Here is a 26,349-nt window from a genome sequence, read left to right on the forward strand (position 1 = left end):
CAGTCCTAACCTTAACAGAACGAACCACCTAGACACGTGACCATGGACTCACCGAATTCCTCCTTTGGTCGCTCTCTTTTTTTACCTGCTCCCGTCTTGTTTTTGGTTCAGATGAGGAAGATCTTTTCTCGCCCAACCAGAAACTATTGCACCCATTGCTCTGAGCCCGGAGGATTTACAAGGAGCTTAAGGCCCAGTCAGCTCCGGTTGGATGTCCGGTTATTCAGTTAGCCAGCCTCCAGTATTTAGTGATGCCCAGTTTTCATGGGACTTGGGCCAACATGTAAACTGAGTAGTTGAATTTACTAAATGAATTAAACTGTATTGTCAGCGTTAACAGAACAAACAAAAGAAGACAGCACACAGTGTGACAGAGCTGCTACGTGGACTCATTTAAATGTTGATCTCAAACACTGGAGCCTCATCAGAATTTGTGTTTAAGTTCATTTTATTGTTTAAATGTTTTATGTGACATGATTTTATGAAATTGCGAACTTTTGTTTTCTCTACATTTTATATAGTTTTATTTATCCTGTTAATCAACAGAGAGTCTAATGAAATAACAGATAATGTATATACACATATAAATCACGACACCAGTAAGAAAAAAAGTGACTGAACTCAAGGTGAACTCTGTGAACCTGTGCTGTAGTTTCCTGCTCTCTTCCTGTTACAAACACTGTTTGACATCTGTTCATCTGTTGGTTTTTGTTCAGGGTGCAGGAATCATTTCTCACTGTGGGAACAGGAGCAGTAGTAGCTCTGCTGCTGATTGACAGCTCAGCTAAAGCTGTTGTGTGGGTGAGTCGAAGTTTGAAACGCTAAATAAAAAGTACAAATGTTTCACAGTGAAAATGATCATTTCAGCAAGATTAAAGTAGAAACAGCTTCTATTTGTCAGTATGTGACTGATCAAACATGTGGAGTTTCTGAAGATATTTAAAGAGATAATAACACAATAATAAGACAATAATTCTCTTGAGAGCTGTACATAAGAAAAACAGATGCTGTCTGTCTGTTCACAAGAATTGAAAAAATTACGAATGAACAGACACAAAAACAATTTTAAATGTGAAGGAGTAACAAAGCTTTCCAACAGGACGGTAGAAAGAGAAAACAGGAGATTGGATTTCACATAATAGTGTCAACGTGCTCGTACTCTGAGGTTCACATCAGGTGGTCGTATCTACAGCCACATGTCAGCTGAGTTACAGCAGCAGCTTTAAGACCTCTCCACAGCACAGAGGTTGTGTGGTGGAGGAGTGAGGGTGAAGCCCACAACTGGTGTCAGATCCAGTTCCTGCTCTGTAACTCCAGGTGCAGGAGTGAAACGAAAGTGCTGGAGGAGCGAAGTGAAGAAGAGGAAGATCTCCATCTTGGCCAGACTCTCTCCCACACACACCCTGCGACCTCAGGATTAAAAAATCACAAATGAAATGAAAAATAAGATGGGACGGCAGCAGCCCGGCATGTTGTGTAAACTCTGTCCTCAGCAGCACAGCTGTCTCTTGTTTTTCTGACTATAGTCAAATATTGAAAGGTTTGACATTTTATGTCCGGGAGTCAGGATCATTTTCCAACAGTTGAACGGACTTTGGACATAAAAAAAAAAAATACTGTACGTGTGTCAGCTGGAGAAAACCTGGGGACAGCTGTTGTTTTCTGAAGGGACACGTGTGCACTTACCTGCAGAGAAAGGTATGAACGCATTTCTAGACACAAACTTTCCATGTTCATTCAGGAAGTGTCCAGGGTTGAATGTGTGTGGACTCTCCCATTCACTCTCATCAGCAAGAACAGACGTCAGTAAAGGAAAAACTGTGGTTCCCTGTAAACACACAGGATTTACCTCAGCTCAGCCTCACAGCAGAGAACTGGACAGAGAATGATTTATCTACAGTAAATACAGCACCGAGCTCAGCACTGTATTTACTGTACATACTGGCCTGTTTACCCAGTCATGCTGCTTCAGTCAAGGGTTAAGTGCTGTTGACACATTACACTGAGTGATCAGTAATCAGCGACCACCATCACACGTCTCACCTTCCTGATGAAGAAGCCCTGGAAGGTGACGTCTCTGCTGGTCGCGTGTGGAACTGAAAGTGGGACGATGTTGGACACTCTCAAAACCTCGTGTATAACAGCGTCAGTGTAGGGCAGGTTCTTACGGTCCTCAGCCCGGACCTGACGTCTTCCTATGACGCAGCTCAGTTCCTCCTGAACCCGGTCTAGAGACACAAAATATTACTGCAAATACTGTGACGTCAACCTTCTGCAGCCTCAAATAGGTTTTAAAGAAAATGTACTGAGAGACAAGAAGAACTGATATTAACATGTGATGATTGAAATTAGATTCTCGCAGTTTAACTGTGTGTCAACAGGAGACAGGATGGTGTTAATGAGAACATCATCAGCATACAGTCGAATATTGACACAGTGAGAGAAGGAGATAATGTCTAACCTGTAGTAAAACTACACCAGTGTGTAGAATCTTCTTTACCTGCCTCAAAAATGTTCATCAAAGACAAATGTATGAAGAACCAGAGATAATAATAAAGGCTCTTTGAACAACATGTTAGTTTTGATTAATGAATCACTAAATAAAACCATTAACTGTGATTCATGTCCTTTGACCTGTTGCATCGAGAATAAGAACAGATGAATAGCAGTCGTGTGAATTTCAGCACCAGGGAGAGAGAAGAGAACATTTAGTCACTGATCCAAAAAACAAACCTCCCAGTTCAAGGCCAAATAATGTAGGACACACTTTACTCTGCACAGTGATGTGGGCCAAGGCTGTTATCTTGTTTACTGGCACAAGTTAAATGGGATAGGAAAATGGCAAACAGTCAATGTTAGCATAGCGAGAAGGGCAGGTGCCCCCCCCCCCCCCCCCCTCCCCCCCGACTGGGCTGACAGAACGTGTTTGAAATAAATAAAATCTGATGTGTTAATAAATTAGATTAATTTTAAATCACTTCACAGTCACAATAATTAAATTATTATTATGAGCGTTCACATAACGAATCATGAAGAAACTATCTATGACAAAGAGCAGTTTAATCTCACGGACACGTGAGGAGCCTTACGGTGGATGCTTAACCAACCATCTTAACACTAGTGGGATGAAGCAGGTAAATATGATTTGAGTGTTTTATAAGAGGAAATGGCAAAAGCCTCTAAAACTTTAAATAAGGGCATTTAAATAATTTAGTTGATCTTTTTAATTATGATTGATGTAGAACTTAAGATTCATACTATACTCACTGTAGTTTAGTAAATGATGGGGCTACCAGACTATCAATAATCATCAGTGGTTTGTTCACTGTAGCTGCAGCAATTACTCCACTAATAACAGAACAAACACCAAATGCTGCTCTTTACCCTGTATTTGTGGATATTTGGCCATAAGCAGCAAACCCCATCTCAGGGAAGATGTTGTGGTGTCAGTGCCGGCAGAAAACAAGTTGGTCACTGTACAAATCATGTTCATCTCGTTGTAGTGCGTGTCCGTAACACCTGAGTCCTAAAAGAAAGGAACGTGCACACGTGATGAAACAGAACGTGTCCAACACTGCTGTTAAAAACAGTGACGGTGTCGTTCTACCTCTTCTTTCTGCTGACGGACCAGAAAACAGTCCACAAGCCCCCTGCATGAATCAGGATTCAGAGTAGCTTTCAGATGTTTGGTGAACTCTTTGACATCCCTGATATTACTTTCAACATCATTCAGCATCAGCTTCCTGTTCTTTATCCATCTGAGCAGCCAGGGAAACATGTTATACAGCTGGAACAGTAAAAAGGATTATTTAAGGCTACAGTTACTGTTCCCACCACTTTACATCACTGATATGTTGACAGGAAAAACATTAGACTTACCTGAATTGATGGAGATCCTGTGATACGTATGAGGTCGCTGGCTCGTCTCCCCATGTCTGTAAGTCGTGGGTCACTGTATTCATATCTATGTCCATATACAATAGCTGTGATGATGTTGGATGTTGCAAAACTCAGAGAGCATTTTGGATCAAATGGATTTCCTGTGATCAGGTAGTGAGAAACATTCAAAGAGTAAATACTGAATCAACACTAAAGTTTACTGAAGTTTACTTTGAGCTCCATACCCTCATGCTCTTTAAACTCTTTGACCAGATGGTGGCATTCGTCAATAATTCTCTCCTCAGCAAGTCTTTTGCCCATCCCAAAATCTCTCAGGGTGCTGAGAGTAAAACGTCTCATCTCCTTCCATGAATCTCCGTTGGCAAACATGATCCCTGGTAAATATTTGTTTTACATACAAACAAGTGTTTTTACCAGTTCAGTAAATACAGAGCAAACATTTCAAATTGAAAAATGAAGGCTGTAGCTGATGAATTTCTTTTTTTCTTCCTTAAATTCAATTATTTCATTTAATTCACACTCTTCTGTAAACTAAATAGCTACTAAAAGGTATTTAGACTTTAATCTTCTACCAAAGATTAAAATGTAATTAAAATTATAAGTTAAAAATTTAAGTTAAAAACATTTTGGAGGAACATATTACCATGTCCATGACTGACATCATGAGCAATAGGGGAGATTTCTCGGTCTCCAAACTCCTCTGGATATCGGACCAGAGCCTCTTGGACCGTCTTGTATCCAGCCAGAACCACCACTCTCTTGGTTCCAAAGTGAACTGTAAAGACTGGTCCATATTTTTTAGCAAGCTGTAAAAGTTAATCAAACAGATCAATATGTCAAAATGAGCATTTGTACATATTCAATATTTAAATAAAAAAACTCTATACATATAATAATAATATTATTGTACATGTTGTATAATTATATAAATATAACATAATAATAAGATCAATCAAAGTGACCACACAGCATCTTCGTCTGATGGATTCATAATTCATTTATTAATATTAAAAATTACCTCACAGAGGGTTTTGTGGGATTTCTTCAGGTCAAGCTGCAACAGGTTGCCAACCAGGGGAAGAGGCCACGGTCCTGGGGGTTCTTTCCATGTTTCCTGGGAGCTGAATCTACTGGAGAGAAGACAGAGGATGAGCAGGACAAGACAAGTCCACAACAGAGTGGTTTGACTGGAGAAGAGCACGAATGCAGAATCGTCAAAAAGAGACATTTGTTTGTCTGAAGAACCTGAACTATAACAGATCTGCATCAAAATGTTTCAGCTCAGCTTCCTGAGCTAAAGTCTGGGAGGGAAACACAGTCTGTGGCAGTAAAACAGATGGAAAGTGGGACAAGGGGTGGGACAGACCTGATGGAGGAGAGAGGTGGAGCTGGGTGGTGAATTATTCCCCAGTCACAGAATAAACAAGTAATAATTAAGCAATAAATGTGTTAATTTCAGGTAGACACTAAATAAATCATCATCATTCATCCTGATACTCTTTTCTACTTTGTTTAGAGGAGGCTGAACAGACGGTTCCTGATGTTTTTTATATAATGAGTAACGTCAGTATATATTATTATATGTATTATACAGTATTTATAATACTTCATACAGCATCCTTCCTGTCGCCCTGGTAACGGGAAGTGATCCGTTGGAATCAGACCCAGAAGCTCACATGGAGTCCGTTTTCAGGTCCATGTAGACGTTCAAACCTTTTTATCAGGATGTTCTGAAATGTCAGTAAACAAGTTTATGTAACTAATCAATACTTGACGTGTGTGGATATTTTTTTAGGTCTTTATGATAAAAAACATGACAAAAAATAACAAGACACGTTTTAACTAAACCTGAAATCACAGCTGACATTTTGTAGTTTTACTTATATTGTTTTTAGTTTGTGTGTTTTACACAGCTACTACTATTTAGTGTCCCAACCTAATGAAAGAGTTTTTAAACCTGGTCCCCTGCTTGTTTTTTAACTACCTCTGCCCTCAGAGGAGTTCAGGTAATCTGGTTACAGTCGTAGGGAGACTAGAATGGCATGGGATCTTCGGAGACCAGGTTGTAAACCCTGAATATGGACAGTGCATAAATCACTAATTGCTTTTAAAAATTATAATACTGATGACTCAAGTATGCACTGAACTAATAATGGTAAAGAGCTGAAGACTAAAAGAGATAAATAAAACTCACCGTGTGCTGACAAGTTTCCTACAAGTACTCATCAGACTTCTTCCCTCGTACCTTGTTGTTAACAACATCTTCAAACCTCTTTCCTGTGCCCTGTGTTATCTCTGGCCGTGGAGTCCTTCCTTGCACTCATGACAGTAAGAAGTAACAGTACTGCTGCATTTTGTCTGTCGTAACAGTACTACAGTATTCTGTGTACTAACAGTACTGCAGTAAAGCTGATTCAGAAGTCTAAAAAACAAACTAATCTTAAATGAAACACTAACTGTACAGCTTCAAACTATGAATGAGACCAGCAGCAGTCAGAATAAGTCCAGCTTTAAGATTCAGCTTCTACCATTTTCCTGTTCGCAGACGGAGGCGAACAAGGACCGCGGGTTTCTGTGGGTGGTGTTTGGATGGAGCCTGAGGTCAGACCCTAGTCTCCGTTGACAAGGGGGAGAATTCAGAATAAACCGTTCTCGGAGGTGATCGGACCAAACAGCAGAATGGGGAAAAAAGGAGGAAGTACACGGTGTGTCTACAGGGTCAAACAAATATAGTGAAAAGTCCAAACAGTAGATTTAATATAGTAAGATACATATTATGTACAGCACAAATAATGTTCTCAAATTGAAAAACTAGGCTCTTGATAAAAACAAAACAATCGTACACTAACAGTGTTTTCTACTGTCTTTTATGTTTAGTATATATATACACTAATTACAGTTAATAACATAAATGAGTAGTAGACATGAGGTGAGGTTGAGAAAGGTTCAGACTCAAAAGGCTCTACATGTTCTCTACCAAAAAATTAAACAGAATCAAAGCACAAAACACAATCATATCGCGATACTTCATATTTTTGAAGCCCTTGTGTTAAATAATGAAATTACCACAGTACTAGAAATTTGTAGTAGTTAGTAATCAAACCATGACGTTTGATACTAAAAGCCTGTCCAAACGAATCAGTTGCTAATTAATTTAACTTGTGAAAAAAGTACTGGGTGACTGTTATTTATTAGAACATGATTTTGAGTTTCACTTATGCTAACATCCACTGTTCAAGTACTGCTGGGCCATCTCCTCTATACCTGAACAGGTACGTCTGTGTTCATCAGAATTACACTCAGACTCTGTGGGCCAGTACTCGATCCAGGTTCTCTCAGTGAGCACATACTGATACCTGGGGAAAGGAAAGGGTTGGTTTAATGTGGACAACTACCAGTCCCTCTTTTTATAAAGGTACATGTACAACGTATCTTCTTTATCTCTTTCATCTTTTCCCATCAGGGGTCGCCACAGTGAATCATCCTTTTCCACCTCACTCTATCATGAACATCTTCTACCCTAACACTAGCCAACCTCATGTCCTCTGTTATAACATCCATATATCTCCTCTTTGGTCGTCCTCTTGCCCTCCTGCCTGGCAGCTCCATCTCCAACATCCTTCTACCAATATACTCACTATCCCTCCTCTGAACATGTCCGAACCATCTCAGTCTGGCCTCTCTGACTTTGTCGCTAACACAGGCAACGTGAGCCGTCCCTCTGATGTACTCGTTCCTTATTCTGTCTAACCTGGTCACTCCTAAGGAGAACCTCAACATCTTCATCCCTGCTACCTCCATCTCAGCCTCTTGTCTCTTTCTCACTGCTACCGTCTCTAACCCATAGAGCAGAGCTGGTCTCTCCACTGTCTTGTACACCTTTCCTTTGAGTCTTGCTGACACTCTTCTGTCACACAACACTCCTGACACTTTCCTCCACCCGCTCCAACCTGCCTGCACTCGCCTCTTCACCTCTTTTCCACACTCTCCATCACACTGAACTGTTGACCCCAAGTACTTAAACTCCTGCACCTTCTTCACCTCAGCCCCCTGTAACCTAACGCTTCTACCTGGATCCCTCTCGTTCAGACACATGTATTCTGTCTTACTACGACTGACCTTCATGCCTCTTCTTTCCAGAGCAAACCTCCACCTCTCCAGCTGTTTATGAAAGTGTTATTGATGATTCGCATGGTTATTTTGCCAATTTTTACGCCGGATGCTCTTCCTGACGCAACCCTCTCTATTTATCCGGGCTTGGGACCTGCACAGAAGTAACTGGCTTGCAACCCCTGTGGCTAGATTTACATGTACAACGTATGATCTAGAAAATACCATTTTTAAAAAAAGTTACACTCACAAAAAGCAAACTTACGACTGACTGGTGTCATCTGTGTAAATGTCTTTGGACGAGCTCATGAGGTAGGTTTTGCCTCTGCTCAGATCTAAAGTCTCCCTGCAGTGTTGGTAACTGAGGAATGGTTGTTGTTTAGCCCGAGAACCAACATCGTGACCTCCTGTAATGAAAATACAGCAGTTCAGGATCCGACCCACTGCAGTGGATGATCTACATTAGCTGAGCATGACTTTCTACATTTTAAAGGAGATGAACACCAACCTTCCTTAATGACTTCCAGTACTTTGACTGTGTAAACATCAGTGGACAGAGCATCTGTAAACGCTTCCACTTTCACCTTTCACGCTGTAGAAAGACAAACTGCAAACTATTAGCTCAGTTCCACCCCACTGACGTATTCTCTCACTTTCATACTTTCAAGTGAAACGAATGCAGTCCAGGTTGAATCTCATCATCACTGATTTTATCCTTCTTCTGCATACTGCAGTTGTCTGGAAACATATCAAGATAGTAAAAACACAGCTAATGACTGATTGATTGTACAAATGTGTGTACTGTATATGTGGGTGGATTGATGGGTGAATGCACTCTGCTCTTGGCCCTCAGCATTTTTTTGGTGCAGTAATGAACTGATACACTTTTTAACTCAGTGAAACACAATCATGTGATTTCCAAGTTCAATATTATAAGTTTCTGGTAGAATGGATTCTCACCTTCAGCACAAATGCATTCATCATTCCTACAGAGCCGCAGCAGCTTTCCATCCGTCTTCTCTGGATGGTAGAATTTCACACAGGGTGTTGCTGCAAGAAGAAAGAAACAAACACCAGGAAATGTATATTGATAAAAAAAGAAATAATGTAATATGACCTGCACTGAGGTTAAGAGTGATATCTACTCTGACATCAACTTGACGTTAAGGAGAAAAAGTCTGTGGGACGTACGCTGGTAGTACTCGTAGACAGACACAGCCGCTGGTTGTAAGACGCCCACTTTCAACTTCTGATGGATCCTAAAACTGATCACCTCTGGTCGTCTGTGAGAAACCTGCAGAGAAACATAAACTAAGGTGAAGTACTGAGAAACTGAGAACGAGGCGGAGAGAAAGAACAAGACTGGTGTCTCACCTTGTCCAGGTAGATGATGAGTAAGCCTCTCTCTGACACCTCTGTGTTCAGCTCATACTTTGAAATAATGTGCTCATGTCCCTTAGACAACTACAAGGGGCCACACACATGTTCACACTGTCAGTAAACTTTGAAAACTCTATTAAACTGCTGTATGTGGATATTTGTAAAAGCACTTACAGAGTCCAGATCCTGTGTGTCAACAGTGAAGCCAGTCAGCAAATTGATGTCCAAGATCGTCATGGTCACTTTATGCCTCCTGTTCTTATGCCTACAAAGAAAATTCAATCCAACTATTGAACTATGTGTGAAGTGATGTTAGGAAGGAGACATAGCTGGTTAGAAAATGTTCTGTACACAGTAAATCTGTCTGTCTGCTTTTGACTGTACTCACACAACCTCTATAGTCAACCTGTAAATCTTCTCCTCGTCCATTTTCACTGGAGGAAGAAACAGGAAGTTATTTATTTATTAAGAGATGAATATAAAGCTGAAAAACATGACAAGCAGGAGGCAACAAAGCAAATACAAGAAGATACGATGACAGATGACATCAAATTACCTGGAACAGCCTCCACAGACAAGTCAAACTGCTGACAATCACTCTGCTTCTCTCTTGGTAAAGCATAGTAAAACGACGCCATCTGTCACACAGACCTAACATTAAACACAGGAATCATCATCATCACACATGAATTAACGTGTGTTACTCACTGTCAGTGTTGCTTCTCCTGTGCCGGTGGTAACCACCTTCACATCCTGGTTTATATCCCTGAACTGGCTCAAAGACACAGGGATTAGCAGAAGAAACAGACTGATGACGTTAACGTTAAGTCACCTGATGAGGTTCTCACTTTGGATGTCCTCGTGGTGTAGTGGTTTTTCCTGTTGAAGTAATGCTTCTCAGGCTTTGACCTGCCTGGCAACAAGATGTCCACGTTCATACTCCGGTTCAGGAGCACTGCTCCAGTACTATGCTACAGCCTGGTACAGCATTATAGTAGCCTGAAGGAGCAAACGTAAGTTTGAACCAGAGGAACTGTAAAAGAGCAAATCTAGGTAAATAAAGCCTGTTACCTGAGTTGATCCGTAGCTTCCGCCCACCTTCTGCTGTTGGCTAAACCACCTCACGACAGGTTTGGCATCTTCGAAGGCCTTGACAGAAAGAAGTAAAAGTGTTGGCTCCATTCTTTAATGTTATTCTTTAAATCAATAGTAGACAGCTACCAACATTTAATGTACTGTACACAGAGTTATACATTCGTATACTCCTGGTCAGAGTTTAGTCAGTTTAAAGCACAGAGTTAGATGTGGATTCTAATTTCTTTGGTTTGTAAACCTAAACCCTGATCAACTGAATGATGAATGAATGATACTGAATCTTTTTCCATGTCCATGAGTCCAAATGCTCCAAGTTTAGAAACTCACATGATTTGGACCAGAACAAACACACTAAGGAGTTTAAACTGTCACTGTAGCTGGGCTTCGTCTCATAATGATAATGGTCTCAGACGGACAGAAGGTCTGAAATAAGGGCCGAGCTCAACACTAAATGTCCATGATGTTCAGTAAATGAGCCAAACAGTAGTTCTCCCCTCAGAAACCCTTTGTGAAGTAGTGTGGATGATGACTCTGTTGCTTGTGTCCTTTATCATGAAATGCTGGTTTAACACTGGTGCAGATGGATTATACTCACTTTGACCTTGACCAGAGCCAGAAGTGCGTAAGCAGTGGCCTCCAGTGTGTACTGCTCTCCTTTAGGTACCGGCCAGTGGGACGAATCTGAGGAAAACAGGGAACTTTAAACTACATTTGACTCTTGGTTACTCATTATTCATTATTCATTCACTCATTACATTATAGTGAAACCTTTTTATAAGGATATAAACTACATGTAGTTTCTACTAAATGTAGCAGAACAATCTTGGTTGTGTTATTCTACATCAGGTAGCATCTTCCTAACATGAATAGGAAGGAGCTTTTTACATCTATAGACTCTCATTATGAAGAATACTGCAGTGGGATGATACCTGGAGAAACAAACTTGTGAAGGATCTCTCGGTTCATTTTGTTTTCATTGGCCAAGGCATATGACGTCATGGCAACAGCGTAAGGGTTGGTGAGGTTGGCCAGGTGCTTCTCGAGGTATGACACCGCTTCATTTATACTGTCCTGCAGCCTCTATTCACAAGATAAAAAGATAAAAGCCATGAATTATACCCGTTAAAAAAACATAAAACCAATGTATGAGGGTGATTTACTCACATCAATGGTGGCAGCACAAATTGTGCGTGATTCCTGCAAAGTAATGAGGCAGAAGGCCGTCATGGAGGCATCTGAATCTGTGCCGCTCACATCTCCCTACAAACACACAGACACATTATTAATACTACAGACAGTGTTTTCATATTATTATTCCATAATGACGGGTGTGTGTGTGCGTACAATCATCTCTCCGTGATACACTGATCCGACTTCATTAAACAGTCCCTCAGGTCGCTGTGCATTGAGAATCAGAAACTCAACAACGTTACAGTTCACCTTCGAATCCAATGCCACCAGATTGCTGGCCATCACAAACACCTTGGCAACATAGGCAGTCAGCCTTAGAGAGGACAGAACACGGGACAGTGGTTTCGTTTCCTTCTGTGTTAAGATTCTTCTGAGCAACACAGCAACAAACATTTTCACCGTCTGGAGTCGTGGGTGGTTTGTGGATTCTCATCTGTTCCAGCCCATCTGTATCAAGAGACTCACATGCATCAGTTGTTAGTGCTGAATGTACAGTAAATGTTAAAATCTGATATCTGTGACAGACTTTCAGGTGATTTGTCCACAATTATTGACTCAGAGTTTTAATGGAGTTTAAAACTGTCTGTGACTGACGTCAACCTGAAAACTGTAATGGAACATGAGCTCGTTATCTGTTACTTATGACAAAATCTAAATCAGAAAAGGAGCTGAAGGAGCAGTTTGACCAGTCCGTCCAGAGCCAACGTTCAGGGAAACTGGTACGAGTTACAATTTCATCATTTTCCATGTAACTGTCGTCCTCCTCACCTAAAGGGTCATGTAACATGTTACACCTTCAGTGATTTTCAATAACCAGCACACCAACAGCCCAGGTCCATCTGTCTTACTGCGAGCCAGTTGGAGGCCTTCCTCCTTCTCTGCTAGTCGAGTTTTTATTTCATTGCAACAGTCCAGGAACGCCTGAATGCACGCTGCACCGTCGGTGATGTACTCACTGCACCGTCGGTGATGTACTCGCTGCACCGTCGGTGATGTACTCGCTGCGCCTCTCACAGGTGTATAAAACAGGAATGTCCCTCATACCGTCCACACAACACTCACGCTGTAGTTTATCTTTATATTGACTCACTGGAAAAACAGAGACAAGTGAGAAGGTACCGTGGGAAACAAGACGGGTCCACTGGGGAAAACCTACTTTTAAACAGAACAAATTGGAAAGAGAAATTTAGTTTCTGCACTGCAAAAACTGAGAAATTCAAAATTAGCCAAATATTCTTAATTCTTAGTCAAATTTTCTTGTATCAACCAAAAACATCTGCCAGTGGGGGGAGCTTCCTGCTCCATTGGAGCCCAGAAACACTAGAGTCTTGTCAGTTTTACACAGATCAAAAGTTTATCTTTGAAAATAGTTTAAGAAAGTGAAAAGATTATCAGATTTGGCAAATGCATTCAAAAAAAGACACTTGAATAAATGTGCAGAGATCCGGTTCTTACCTAAGCTGGTTGTCACCTCCATTATAGTGTTGGCTCGTTTCCTCCTGGTGGGAGTCGGACACTTCAACTCTAGAATTGAAACACGCACTTAATCTTTAACCCAAAATGCCGGATCAAGACCTCATGTTTATATGAAAAAATGTAACTCTAATTTCACATTTTGAATAAATAAGATGGTGAATAAAAATGTATTAACATTTGTTCATTTTAATTTAATTTATCCCTCCTTTTACAGAACTGTAGGATGAGCCCGTGTGGACGTCACATGGTGGATGATACTACACCAGCGGAGCTAGAAACACATTTGCCTTAGGAATTAAGTTTGAATAAGAAACCCCAGTTTTAATATATCATATATACTGTAGGTCTGTGTTCAGGGAAGTGAACTCTTGCTTCTTCTTTCTTATCTCAACCTCCAATTCCGACTCCAACTTGTTGAGCAAACGTTATTGTAGAACAGCAGTACAGAATTCAGAGGAATAAGAACAGTGTATTCCTTGGATGAAATTAGACCAGTGGTAGACTACCAGTCACCTTGTCTGTAGGGAGTCCCGGAACCAGTGTTGGACTCAAACAACAGCCCGGCATCGTAGAAGACACCCATGCTGTTCCTCCCTCCACCTGGTGTGCAGCCAGTGTCATATTTCTCCACAATGTCCCACATCTGGGTGAACAGGAACACAACCACACAATGCAGTGAGTGAATGAAACAGACAATAACGTGCAGCTTGTTTATTGTGGCTCTTAAAAGAATCCAAATACAGTCTGAGCTGGAATAAAGAAATGACCTTTTTCTGAGTGGGGTGGTGCTTGTTGTTTAAGAGGGAGATGCCTTTGTCCACTGCCACCAGTCCCACTGTGGCCTCTGGGTCTCCAGTGACCTTCACATCAAACAAGGTGTTCTTGGAGACCGTGTAGGACCGAGCAGGTTGTGATGATTCCACTTTCAGCTAAAGTGAAGAGAGGAAGAATGAATGCGACATGTTTTTATTTGTTAATTTTATCCTGACCATTTTCTCTCCTTGGGGTCACACCCTGGATAAGACGCCAGTCCAGTGGTTCATTTGATTAGTTTAACTCTTGTCCTTTAGTGTGTGTCAGTCTCACCGAGCCCATCGAGCTCCTGAGAATCCACCCAAATAGAGTCAGCTACCACTTCGTTATGACTTGGATGGTAATAGGCTACGAAGCGGAAAGATGGCAGCATGTCTTTGGTGATGGGAAGCATCAGTGAGATTATTAGTTCACTTTGTGTCCTGTAACGGCCATATTTCACAAGCTGACCTCTGCTCAAGATCTGGAGATAAAGAATTACACATCAGTTCTTATCAAAAGAGACAGAACGTCACGTGAGGTAAAGTCACTTCTCACCAGGTATGTGATGTGACTGTTTTGAGTTTGCCCCCTGAGGAAGAGGTTGAGTCTCAGGTCTTCTCCTAACTTCAGATCTGCTGTGTTCAAACCTGCAAAAAAAGTTTTTTTGTAACGTGTCAGACACTGAAAACATTCAGTGGATGGTTCGTACGTTATTACTGCCACCACCTTGTACCGTTGTATGTTGTCTCAGGTTTTCTTTACCTATGTGGATGTCGTTGCTGCTGTTGGTGGTATATGGGAAAGCTACCATGGTGGCATTTGCTTGTCTTAAAATACGATGGTCATTGATCGTTGCCTAAAATTGGACAAACACAGTAAGCATGTGTACATTTATGCAACATCTCACATGTATGTGTATGTGTATGTATGTTTCTAGAATAAAATAGAAAGTTAATAACATAATAAAAAAGCTGAGCAGCCAAGTCCAGAACTTTTAGGTCCAGTCATGTGTCTGTTTAGTATGTTAAACTGTTTAATGTCAATACTACAATAAATGTTGCTTATTTCTTATGTAGGTTAATAAACGAGAGATAAGAGTCTTTTAAACATGTCACTGACTGACAAGTGTACCTGGCTGTTTGAGTATGCTTTACGTCTACATGTCTATTCATGTCATTTATTTACATTAGAATTATGGTCACCAGGAGACTTTTACCTAATTACTAATTTACATTTATTCAGGGATAAACTGTAAGTGAGGTGTGAGCAGCAGATCTAAAATGAAGCTTAACGTCCTCACAGTGTTTCAAAGTCATGTAGCCCCGCTTGATTTTACTTTAGCATGTGAAGATAAAAGATGTGGATTAACGTAGGTCTGAGCTTCTTTTTGCCAAATGAACTCTAACACAAGAAACATTTTTAAAAACATTGTGGAGACTTACAGTGATTGACAGCTTTGAGTCCTCCGTCTGTGTATTGATGGTAAGCCTCGCCCTGCCATTGGCTGTAGTCTTACTATTCACAGCACCTGGATTAACCACCACTGGAACACCTTGTGTTGGAGTATTATCGGGATTCACAATTTCAACCTACCACAACAGGTTGAATCCTATTAAACCATTCAATAAATCACGTCTGGTCAATGGCCTAGTGTTACTAGATTGTTCCAAATGTGAACTAGTTAAGAACAAAGAAAACCTGAAGATGGATAAAACAGGTCTGTAAATGTGAGGAAAATGTAGTGCAATAAAAACAGATGGTAGAAATATTAACATAATGATGAAAATGACATAAGCAGTGTGAAGCAGTGTGTGAAGGACCCGAGATGACGTCACTGAGGTCGTCAGTAAGCTCCTCAGTGGCAAGGCACCAGGGGTGGATGAGATTTGCCTTAAGTCTCTGGACGTTTTGGGGTTGTCTTGGCTGATACGACAATATCAGTCAGGGAGATTACCTCATGATGCAGAACGGTGTCGGTGGTACCTTTGACAAAAATGGGCACTGGAGGGTATGTTCCGACTATAGGGGATCACACTGTTCACTCTCTCTGATAAAATCTCTACACCCTCACTAGGGTGTTTGAGCCATCCGATCCCATCATGGCATCCTTTGGGGGGTGCTACAGAAGTACAACATCCAGGGCCCTCTGTCAAGGGTTGTCTCTGTGCTACCAGAGCAGGATTTCACATTCGCAAGTGAGTTGGGAGGGGCCAGAGGGAGTCCAGTTTGGGGACCACACCTCTGCTTTTTGCAGATGATGATGTCCTGTTGGCTTCATCAAGCCAAGACCTTCAGCACGTATTCAGGCGGTTTGCAGCCGAGTGTGAAGCAGCTGGGATTAGAATCAGCACCTCCAAGTCTGAGGCCTTGGTTCTCCATTGAAAAAAGGTGGCTTGGGCAACTGTTTTAGATTCCTCCAGGATGCCTTCCAGGGGACAAGTCCCACCGGGAGGAGGCCCAGGGACACATTGGAGGGTCTTTGTCTAGGGAGAAGGATGTCTGAGCATCTTCGCTAAGATTGCTACCCCTGCAACCTGGGCCTGGAGTAACGCTGTCCCTGTACTATGGTGAGTGGAAATTAGTAGAGTAGCTCTGAAAAAAACAAATACTCACTACTGTGCCCCTTAAGAGACTTACTACCTAAAGTACAAAAACAGACATAGAGTACGACTGCAGTCAACACATGTTAACTGAAAAAAGTGTTTTACCACGACATCGAAGGACATTCCCTGTTTGAAATATCTGGATTTTCTCTTAAAGTGGATGGTGTAAGGTGATGTCACGATCTGGATACATCTCAACTCGGCTTCCACCATTTCACTGCCTGTGGGTTCAACCGGAAGAACATGCACACGTCGGTTTTTGTTCTTCTGTTGTTTGTTGTTTATTTTGAAGTATTTTACTTTAGTACTTCAGTTTAAATCACCACTACAGAAAGAAAAAACTCACTGACACACTAAGATATTATTCAATCCCCTTCCAAATACAGCATTTTACCATTTAGCTCCTTTACCATTGCTATAATTTAAAAAAACACACTCAACAACCGATTGACCAGACTGTAATCTGGGATTTTTACAACAAGCAGAAAACACCTCAAGCTTTGATGACAGAACAGACATGGATAAGAACCAAACTCTGTGTTTCCTACCGGTCTCTGTGAGCGCGCTGACAGCTACATATATGAAGGTTCCAACCAGACTGTAGATGTCCGGAAAGGTCTTTGTGCCGTTTCCTCAGTGTGACGGCTCCATTACCATTCTCAATCTAATGAGACATAATACAAAACCTAATGTTGTAAATACAGTACAGTAGTAATACAGTAAAGTACAATCAGTGAACGGCTGGAAGATTGTTAATTCAGCCTTTATTTAGTCAAACATCAGAAATACTTGATATCTGCGGATGGAAATGTAAGAAAGTGAAGAAGGGAACAGACAGAAGGGAAAATAGGAAATCTTAGACAACTGGTAAAAGCCAAGTTGTAAAACAATATATTATAAGAGAAAATGATCAACAAACTGAAAGTTGTGCTCACCTTCACGCTCTGAAGAGACCTGGGAAAGCTCTTTTTTTGACCCTCACGCATAAGTCCAAAGACTCCGTATGCTGTCCCGTCCACCTCTTCACCAAACAGATACTTAAAGCAACAAGAAGCAGACATTAAAGCATCAACTTAAACTGCATGTTAAAAACTCAGACTTGACAAAGTCATGAGACTTTATTTTTCCTCCTTCAGTCAATCTACCAATCAGTCGTGATCTAAAGCAACACGTGGAACAAATAATCTCCACATACGTAGCTTTAATTTCAACGATGAGTTCTGAAGTGTCCACGCAGAAGAAGGAGCTCTCAGGCGACAGTTTAACCTCAAAACTGGGCGGCACTGTAAAAGTTGATGCATATTATTCAGTCAAAATTCAACGGCACACATGTTTTATAACACATGTTCAGGTAATTTTGGACTCACCATATTCTTTGACCTCAAACTCTGCAGAGTAGCTCTGCTGAGGGTTCCTGTGAAACTTGGCCACCACTTTCCAGAGTCCAGGACGGTAAACAAAAACAGAGTTTTGTGGCGTTGGCTGATGGATGATAATATGGAGCTTGTTATGTAGCTAATAAAGAGGCTAAAAATGTGTGTTTCTAATCATTTCGATTTCACTTTTTTCCATTCATCACCATCTTAATGATGTGTGATTTGATTTCACCAGTGTGATCGTGGACTCCTAATGAATAATCTAAGCAGCTGAAAAGGATTAACAATCCTCTGTTGTTCTTTTTAATCAGATCAATATCCCAGAAGTTTCTTATCTGAATAATAAGTGAGAAAGGCGGAGAGAACCCCACTCCAACTTTTTAAGTTTATAAATTATCTCCATTGTCTAGAAGCTGTTCAAATCACTGAAACAAAAGAAAGCCGGTAATTTTAATACCTTCTTAATCCTCTTTTGTGAGTTTGCATAACACATTTTGTTCTAAGCCTGATTTAGTGACTTTGACATCTCCTCTGAAAAAGGATCTTAATTGAATTCACACAGTTTAATACATTTTTAACAATATTAAATTAAAATGACATAAAATCTAATTTAAATATTCACCTGTGGTAAAGTTATATATAAATATATATAATAAAAAATATATATAACTTTACCACAATCTCAATGGCGATAGAAACGTCTTCTACAGGTTCCATGTTGGGCGTCAATGCAAATATTCTGTAAAGAACTGACAGAGAGAATCTTTACTAACAAATCTACCTGTGTTAAGAAATGTGGCTTTTTTACAACACGTCACAGGAAGTATTGTCATTTACAGAGCAGTCATTCATTTAAATACATTAAAAATCTCCACTCTAGTACTAAACTCACCATTACTGTTGGGAGTGTAGAGGTTGTTGTCCGTCTGAATAAAGATGTGCCCAGACTGGAGGGACACCAACACGACCTTCTGCAGTAGCTGGTCGGGGAACTGAGCCTGCAGGTAGACATATTGCTTCATGTTGGGATCCTTGTTGAAGTATGCTGTAGGGATCTAAGAGGAGACAACAGTTCTTATTTAAAGAGGTCTCACATAAATATGCTGTTACAGCCAGTTATAGTTGAGAAGCTTAATTTTCAGGGGCCAAAAAGAAGCAACAACAGCCTGACGCCTGGAGCCTCCATCCTCCATAGATCATCACTGCAGCCACCTTCAGTTGCTGCTAGTTTGTGGGCCTTGTCCCCTCAGGTTTGTCTTCAGTAACTGAAAAGCTGGTGACTGAGTCTAGAGTGACTTTTCCTGCACACTTCAGTTGTCTTCTGTCTTCTTCCAGGTCTTCATGCTGCTCTGGAGCTCAGCAGCTCTGTCTTTCGTTTCAGGAATGTACCAAACTGTTGATTTGGCCACACCGTGGTTTTCTTCACCTCCCTTACAGCTCCGGTGTTTTTTTGGCCTGATGTTGACCTGTTTCACATGCATTCAGGTCCTCTTGGACTGTAGTGGTGGCTCCAGACAAACTCGATACCTGATGTCAACTCCAGAACCTTTATCTGCTTCATTTGTCTTGTAGTAATGAGGGAAGATGAGCATGTCTGTATTCTAGATCTCTTCTTGTATGACATGATAGAAAATAACTATCAAGTAACAGTAAGATCACTTGAATTACCGTTATTTTTCCAAACTGCTGGAAGTTGTTTGAAGTGTGAAGAGTCACAGATGTGGTTGCCAGCCTCTTGGATTTGGTTGGATGGTTCAACAAACTGATCTCAACTTTGATGTCCTCCCCAGAGCAGTCTTGACACTCCACAAAGATGTTCTCTGTTGTTCCTACACGCAACAAGTTGGGGGCAGTCATCAACTTCCTGTAGGAAGGTTAAAAATGAATGTTCTTTTAGGCGTGAACTGAATTACTGACTTTATATGTTCTATTATTGTACTAATTTTATGCTCTATAAACCACATGCTAATTTCATGTTGACAACCGATGTCTTGCAGTCGTTAAGTTTCTATCCATCAATAATACAGTTAAAAATATTTGTTCTGTCAGTGTATTTCACAATGGCTCTTATTTGCTGTGTGTCAGACTGCAACACTGTGCAAACTCCACATAAAGAAATTCAAGCCAGAAACAACCTCAACACTGCTCCTCATTCTGCAAGACACAAGTAAAATAGAACTAGAATAAACTGTCCATATAAGTTATATAAGATTAGAAATGAGACAGTCCCAGATCTGGTTCGTGCCTCTGTTGAAACAATAAAACGTAATGTCAATAAGATATCAAAAAGCTGGACTCAGTTTTTGTGCTTTAGTTGAACCTCAGAGTGAATATTTGTAGATCAGGTTGGTTTAGTTGTTCTACTTACAGAGGAACTCCATCAGCCAGAGGAATCAGAGAGACGAAGGCCAAACAGGCCTGAAGCCACAGTTGAGTCCTCCACATCCTCCTACCTGATCCAGTCTTACTGTCAGTGTAGATCCTGTTCATCCTCAACACCGTCTGACTCCCTTTGAAACATTGCAGTGCACATACATGATTTCCCAGCAGCAGAAACCGATCATTGGACTAAATGTTATCTTCACCGTAAGGAAAAAAATAAACATTAGAAAATCAATGAGTGTTTGGAGACTGTGGTTCAGCCACATTAACCAGCTCACGTGCATGTCTTTGGATATCCCACATTTATTTAGATTCAGTTCCAGGTTTTCTTGTTGCTGGTAGAAATGTGGTCCAAGAACTGGACAGAAGAGCTGTTGATGTGTGTGGCTGAACACATACTGGTCACACAGCGGCAGGTTGTCATGGAGGAGCTGAGTCGGACTCTATTAGACTTCTGTCAGCTTCCATGGTGCAGACTTGAGAAGTTGGAGCACACACAGTAAAACTACACACATGCAGTATCCAGTACAACTGGTTCTGGTTCAACCTGTTAAAGTCTCTAGAATACATGTTAACAAAACTGTTCATGTATGTGTTACATGTTGTCTCCATTGACCACTAATCAGAAATAAAAGAACTCACACCACAGTCATGTGGAGGTATTACAGTAGTTTACACAGTTTATGTACAATCCTCTAACTAGTTAGCTGGTAACATGTAGAGATAATGAGCCAGTTTGTTCTAGACTATAAACCACTGAGGATGTGACGTCCAGGTGAGTTTCTATGTAGGTCACAGAACTCAGTTTAGCTCTGTGTGGGCTCACGGAAAGAAAAGGTCACTAAACTACACGTTGGGGGGAGCGGATGAGTGTTTCATGTCAACAGCAGATATGAATCTGGTCTCAGTTGTTATTAAAGATCATAAAAAACTGTTTACAGCGAATCATCGCTTCGTTTCCTGCAGCCGACTGTGTGGGTTTCAGCTCTGCAGTTAACACTGTTATCTGTGGTTTGTCACTTTAATAACACAGCGACAGTTCGAACTGTGGTGAAACAACTATTCCAGGAAATAACAGTTTTTATTGTGTGAGACAAACACAGAGCTGAGACCTGAAATAAAAGAAGACGTTAAAGCTTCTGCAGTTTGCTCAGCTCCCATTTTACTGTGTTTTCAGATAAATCACCTGTTGTCAGAAGAGTCTGAACATCTTAGTAAGTTCATATCTGAATGAAGCTCAGGTTATGTTGTGTTATTTGTTTTTCTTTTATTAGATGACTCACAAATAAATACTACAAAACAATCATCATGAGGCTGTTTTAAAGAAAAGACACAAGTTTAAATACCTGCAAATATATTTCTGTACATATCGATTTCAATTTTAAGAAAAATTACACATCTACTACAAATCATGTGAGTAGTTGCTGGATGCTCCGTTGTCTGTGAGGATCCTCAGCAGAGAGAGTCCACAGCAGTACACCAGACTCTTCACTATCAGCACTGTGTAGAGCAGACAGAGCAGCTTCACCTGGTACTGAGACTGGAGAGGATCCAGGGGAACCACTGCAACACAAAAGGATTCAAACAGAAAGCAGTCAGTGCTCTGCTCTCTCTGCAGCACAACATTGGAGCTGTCCATGCAGAGAGGCAGCAGGTGATCTTACAGTCAGCTTGCTGCAGAGCTGCCAGGTCTGCTGGCTCTCTCTCTGGAGGACAGGAGGCTGCTGGAGCTGGAAGCTCTGAAACACAGAAGGAGTCACATGTTTGGAGTAGCAGGGACAAATGGCAGTGCTCTGCTGCTCTGCTCTCTTTGACAGCGTCTCCACATGAAGCTGAATCCCTGCTGAACACAGTCACCAAACCTTCATCACCTTGTTGTGTTTGGGCCTCCACTGTCCCCCCTTCATGCTTCACCTCACAGCGGTATTTATATGTGCTGTTCTGTGGCTGATGGAGCAGCAAGATGGAGGCGCTGCGTCCCGACTCTCGGAGCTCCAGCTGCTCTCCCTCAGCAGGGCTCGGCTCGTCCCATGAGCCGTCCTCCTTCTTCTTCTGGATTTTCCAGGAGAACTGGACCAGAGGAGGAAACATGTCTGAGGCCACACACAGCAGGGAGCTCTTCCCCTCCAGGTGGTCTCTGGATGCTGCTGGGTACACGCTCACCACGGGCTTCAGCACCTGCTCACCTGAAGTTTGAAGCAGCAACAAGCAGCACAGACACACATATCAGAAAAATAAAGCAGAGAGGCTTTTTAATCAGAGTTTAGCATTAAGTCAGTAAAACGTCTGTGATATTAATCTGGTTAGTTGAGTATCAGAGGGGGTTTTTAATCAGTTTCAGCTGCTTTGGTGTTAATAAAATTGACAACAGCTGAACTAGAGGAGAACAGCGAGATGACCCCCAACTCCAGAACGGTTTTACAGGGGGAGGACACTGATATTTTTTCTCTCCTCATCTTTTCTGACAGTTTTTCATTAGTTTTGCATTTAGCCTGGGTCAGTGTCACTACTGGTAGTATCAGGTGATACCTGGACCCTGCAGGGGTTGAACAGACAGTCCAACTCCTCCAGGGCATCACATCAGGACGTACCATTGTCAGAATGTTTGCTGTGTGTCTCAAAAGCATAGAGGAGATTCTGTCTCTACTACAGACAGTTTCTCCAGGAAAGCTGGACAGGATCTATTTCTTTGTTTAAGAAGAACAGGATGAGCCTAATCTGAGCCCCAAAGAATGACCTCGAACTGGCCACTGGTGTGAATTTCTCAGACCTTAGACAGACTTCTTGAGGGAGGCCTGTGGTCACTGTTTGGCACTATGGAGCTCGACTGGTATTTGTCACAGAACACTAGAATTCAACGTCGTTCAGCATGACTGGCTTGGTGGTGGAACAGTAATGTTCTGGGGAGACATATCCATAAAGGGACAAGTGTGAATACCAGGACACATAGTCAGACCCTGCAGGTGCAGTGGGTCCTTGGTTCCTCCTGTCTGAGAGCTCAGTGATGCTAACTCCCAGTTCCTCAAGGAAAACATTTGTTGTCTTATTAGGAGCATGAAGGGCTCATACAATAGCTCATTAACATTTTAAATCCTTCCATTAAATCCTTTGTGCAGTACAGTTTATAGCTATATTCAGAGTGTCCTGGCTGTGACATTATTCACAGCAGGACACTACATTATTGCAGCTTTAGATTGGCTGAACACACCTGATCCAGGTAATCAGCAGTGGGTGGAACTCAGAAAGGACAGTGGCCCTCAAGTGCCAGCATTTGTTCACCCTGGTCTAGTGCATCCTGGCTTTTATTTCTATGTAATGTCTCGATTAAAATATTGCAATTCTGGAAACTGTTTTAAATACAGGAAAATGTATTTAACTAACTTTACTATACTTAAAAAAATAAAAGACAAAACATTATGATGATACATTTTGGTAATATAGATAATCAAGGAGGAAAAGACATTAAAGCACTTACGTGGGTGTAATTTAAGTATGTTTAGTAAATATCTACAACATTGTCATGATGTCATTGTTTACATTTTATTTTAGGGGCAACAAAAATATAATTTGCGTACGAACATAATCAAATCAAAATTAAAATAACATTTTCACCCTGTCCTCTGTTAGATTTGTGTCTTCATATCATTCTGAATATGTCTGTGTTATAAGAACATTTTGGAAAACACATGACGAAGACAATATCTACACTTTCATAGTATTATAAATACATCTAACAAAGTTATTCACTTACATAGAGGAAGATTACATGGATATAGATAATGTTACATGTGTATGATTATGGTAAATGTTCTAATTTGTTATTTCTTAGCACAGTATTGTTTCTGTGTTTTATGTACATTTTTCAAATCAATACTTACTATGACATAAAATAAATATATTGTTGTAAAACAATAAATGATTTCAGGAGAGAGAAAGAAGAAATAATAATAATATTAGCACAAATCAAGAATTCCTTGTGGTGCAGTGAGATTTCAACATGTTTTCACATGTTGTTGAACTTTTTCATTGAAGAACGGCTGCAGAAGGAACTCTGTACTAATGAGGAAAAACTAACATGGAAAGTCTGAAGCAGCACAAACTGACTTTAACCACATTTTACACTTGTTCAATAAAACGACTGAAGACAAAGAAAGTTGATTCTTACCTGTTACATACAGTTTAGTTCCTGAACCAAAGACATTGTAGAAGAGCCCCCCCACAGTAACAGAGCGTGATACAAAAACCTGTTCTGCTGTTGAATGTGTCAGCTGAGGTGAACGAGTGCAGATGATGAACCAGGATCAGATTTCAGCTGCATGAGGTTTTTTAACACGACTGTTTTTGTTTTTCTCCTCTTTTTTGTTTGATTCATTTTTAACTAATTAAGACAACGTTATAAGAATAACTGGGAACCACTTTCCTGATTTTGTCCTCTCGACAATGGAAGACCATCAGGACAATCGTGTAAACTGTCTCTGCTAAATGTGAAGTTACATGTTTGATACTATCAGAATTTCTTGTTATTATAATTTTATTATAATTACTAGTTAAGTTACTTCATTTCTATTATTGTATACATGAATACTATTCCCATATAATACAGTATATTACAAATAGATAATATGGGACAGTGGTATATAAGGTACAACAGCACTTTATGTCTAATCTGACCTCATCTCATCTTATACAGGAAACCGCTGTCGGTACAGGGAAGCAAGACTGAGATGGCAGAGTGGAAGCTGTACAGGTGAACTCTGAGTAGTAACAAGATGGTGGAGTGTGTACAGGTAACTTAACTGGATACAGGTGAGTGATGGAAAAATAGCAGAACCACAGTGGCTGTGTCAGCACAGCTGAAATGTTACCACAGTCAGAGGAAGATTGAGCAGCTGAGTCGTTTGCACAGGCCTCGCAATCACACATAGACTGAATCTGCCAGAGCAGGACCATCAAGAAACAGGCAGTGCTTGAAAAACCACAATGCTCAGTCCAGAAGTCCAACATCCAGTATCCAAACAAATCCAATGAATAATGAAGGAGCCACAGCAAACATCACAAAAGAAGATATAAAATCCTCAAGCAGCAACAGAGAAGAGTTAAAAAGTAATGTTAAGAAAACAATCAGTGCACCAAACTGGATTACACTGGTGATCCAGCAGGAAACCAGTCTGACAAAGGAAAGAGCGGGAAACCTTCAGTTTAAATACGACAGGCTAGAGGAAAACAGCCTGAAGATTCAGACTCGGGAAGTGGGTGTGTCTGGAGGAGGTAGAGGGCAAGAAGTTGACCTGCCATGAATCCACAACTCAGGACCTGGATTGTAGCAGATGCCCAGAGAATTCTCTTCCTGGTCCACTTCAGCTCTGATCCTGGGTCACACTGCTGGTTAGCTTTCATCTGGATCTCGATGGCTGCTACTACACTTGCCACATTCCTTTGTTAGTTAGTTTTAGCCCTCAGACCTACAGCAGGGAAAACCAAAGTTCATGTCACTGCAAACAAAAAGAAACTGAGGAGACACCAAAGGAGACAAACTAGGGCAGAAGAGGAGGTACACACATCTGTTCTGTTAGCAGTTGAGAACTTACCTTGAGCACCACAAAGGTTGGTACAAGATGCCTAAAGACCCAAATCACTATGAAGGTGGGGTCGATTTGAAGGCTCTGTACTACTATAAAATACTGGAAGATTCCATCTCACACCTTTGAAATAGACTTTACATGCTACATGACAACCCATCAAAGTCTCAGGAGGGACAGATGTAAGGAACATTGGTACTTGACCCAGGAGAAGATGGGGTTGGGGAAGCTGCAGATAGCGCCTGGTACTTTATTTGTATCATCTTGGTTGTGAGTGAAGCGATGTGACACAAAAACGTGATGTGAAAACGCTGCAGGTTGAAGCTTGTTGTAACGCTGCACATAGATGGAAAGATACGTATTAATCCAAAAGGGAAGTTCTGGTGTTGAAAGGTGCCAGTACACAGAGAAATGAACACACATTAAGATTAGTGGAAACTTTGTGTCTCCTCTCTCCTCTAG

At 41.0% G+C, this 26,349-nt stretch overlaps 1 protein-coding gene and 1 pseudogene across 2 annotated transcripts; both read right to left on the bottom strand.

Moving 5' to 3' along the window:
• Positions 1 to 481: 481 nt before the first annotated feature.
• Positions 482 to 5,809, bottom strand: LOC113172051 (cytochrome P450 2K1-like). 2 transcript variants are annotated; one of them, XM_026374858.2, is made up of 10 exons: positions 5,514 to 5,809; positions 4,919 to 5,030; positions 4,544 to 4,706; positions 4,125 to 4,274; positions 3,880 to 4,040; positions 3,608 to 3,787; positions 3,385 to 3,526; positions 2,044 to 2,228; positions 1,687 to 1,828; positions 482 to 1,410 (listed from the first exon to the last, which is right to left on the bottom strand). In XM_026374858.2, the coding sequence occupies exons 1-10, from the start codon at positions 5,516 to 5,518 to the stop codon at positions 1,223 to 1,225; spliced, it is 1,428 nt and encodes a 475-aa protein (XP_026230643.1). In that variant the 5' UTR covers positions 5,519 to 5,809; the 3' UTR covers positions 482 to 1,222. The 2 variants fall into 2 exon arrangements, with proteins under 2 accessions (XP_026230643.1, XP_026230641.1); XM_026374856.1 differs by lacking the exon at positions 5,514 to 5,809 and having other exon boundaries at positions 4,919 to 5,478.
• Positions 5,810 to 5,940: 131 nt separating this feature from the next.
• On the bottom strand, positions 5,941 to 20,522 carry LOC113171871 (annotated as a pseudogene).
• Positions 20,523 to 26,349: the final 5,827 nt, after the last annotated feature.

This window comes from Anabas testudineus, chromosome 17 (assembly GCF_900324465.2).
Source record: "Anabas testudineus chromosome 17, fAnaTes1.2, whole genome shotgun sequence".
In the NCBI taxonomy this organism is placed as follows: Eukaryota; Metazoa; Chordata; class Actinopteri; order Anabantiformes; family Anabantidae; genus Anabas; species Anabas testudineus.

Coding starts and splice junctions, on each gene's coding strand:
- LOC113172051 (XM_026374856.1), bottom strand. CDS start 5,167: ATGCAGATCTGTTATAGTTCAGGTTCTTCAGACAAACAAATGTCTCTT. Junction 4,041..4,124: donor AGAGTTTAAAGAGCATGAGG/GTATGGAGCTCA, acceptor ACCTGATCACAG/GAAATCCATTTGATCCAAAA. Junction 3,527..3,607: donor TCCGTCAGCAGAAAGAAGAG/GTAGAACGACAC, acceptor CCTTTCTTTTAG/GACTCAGGTGTTACGGACAC.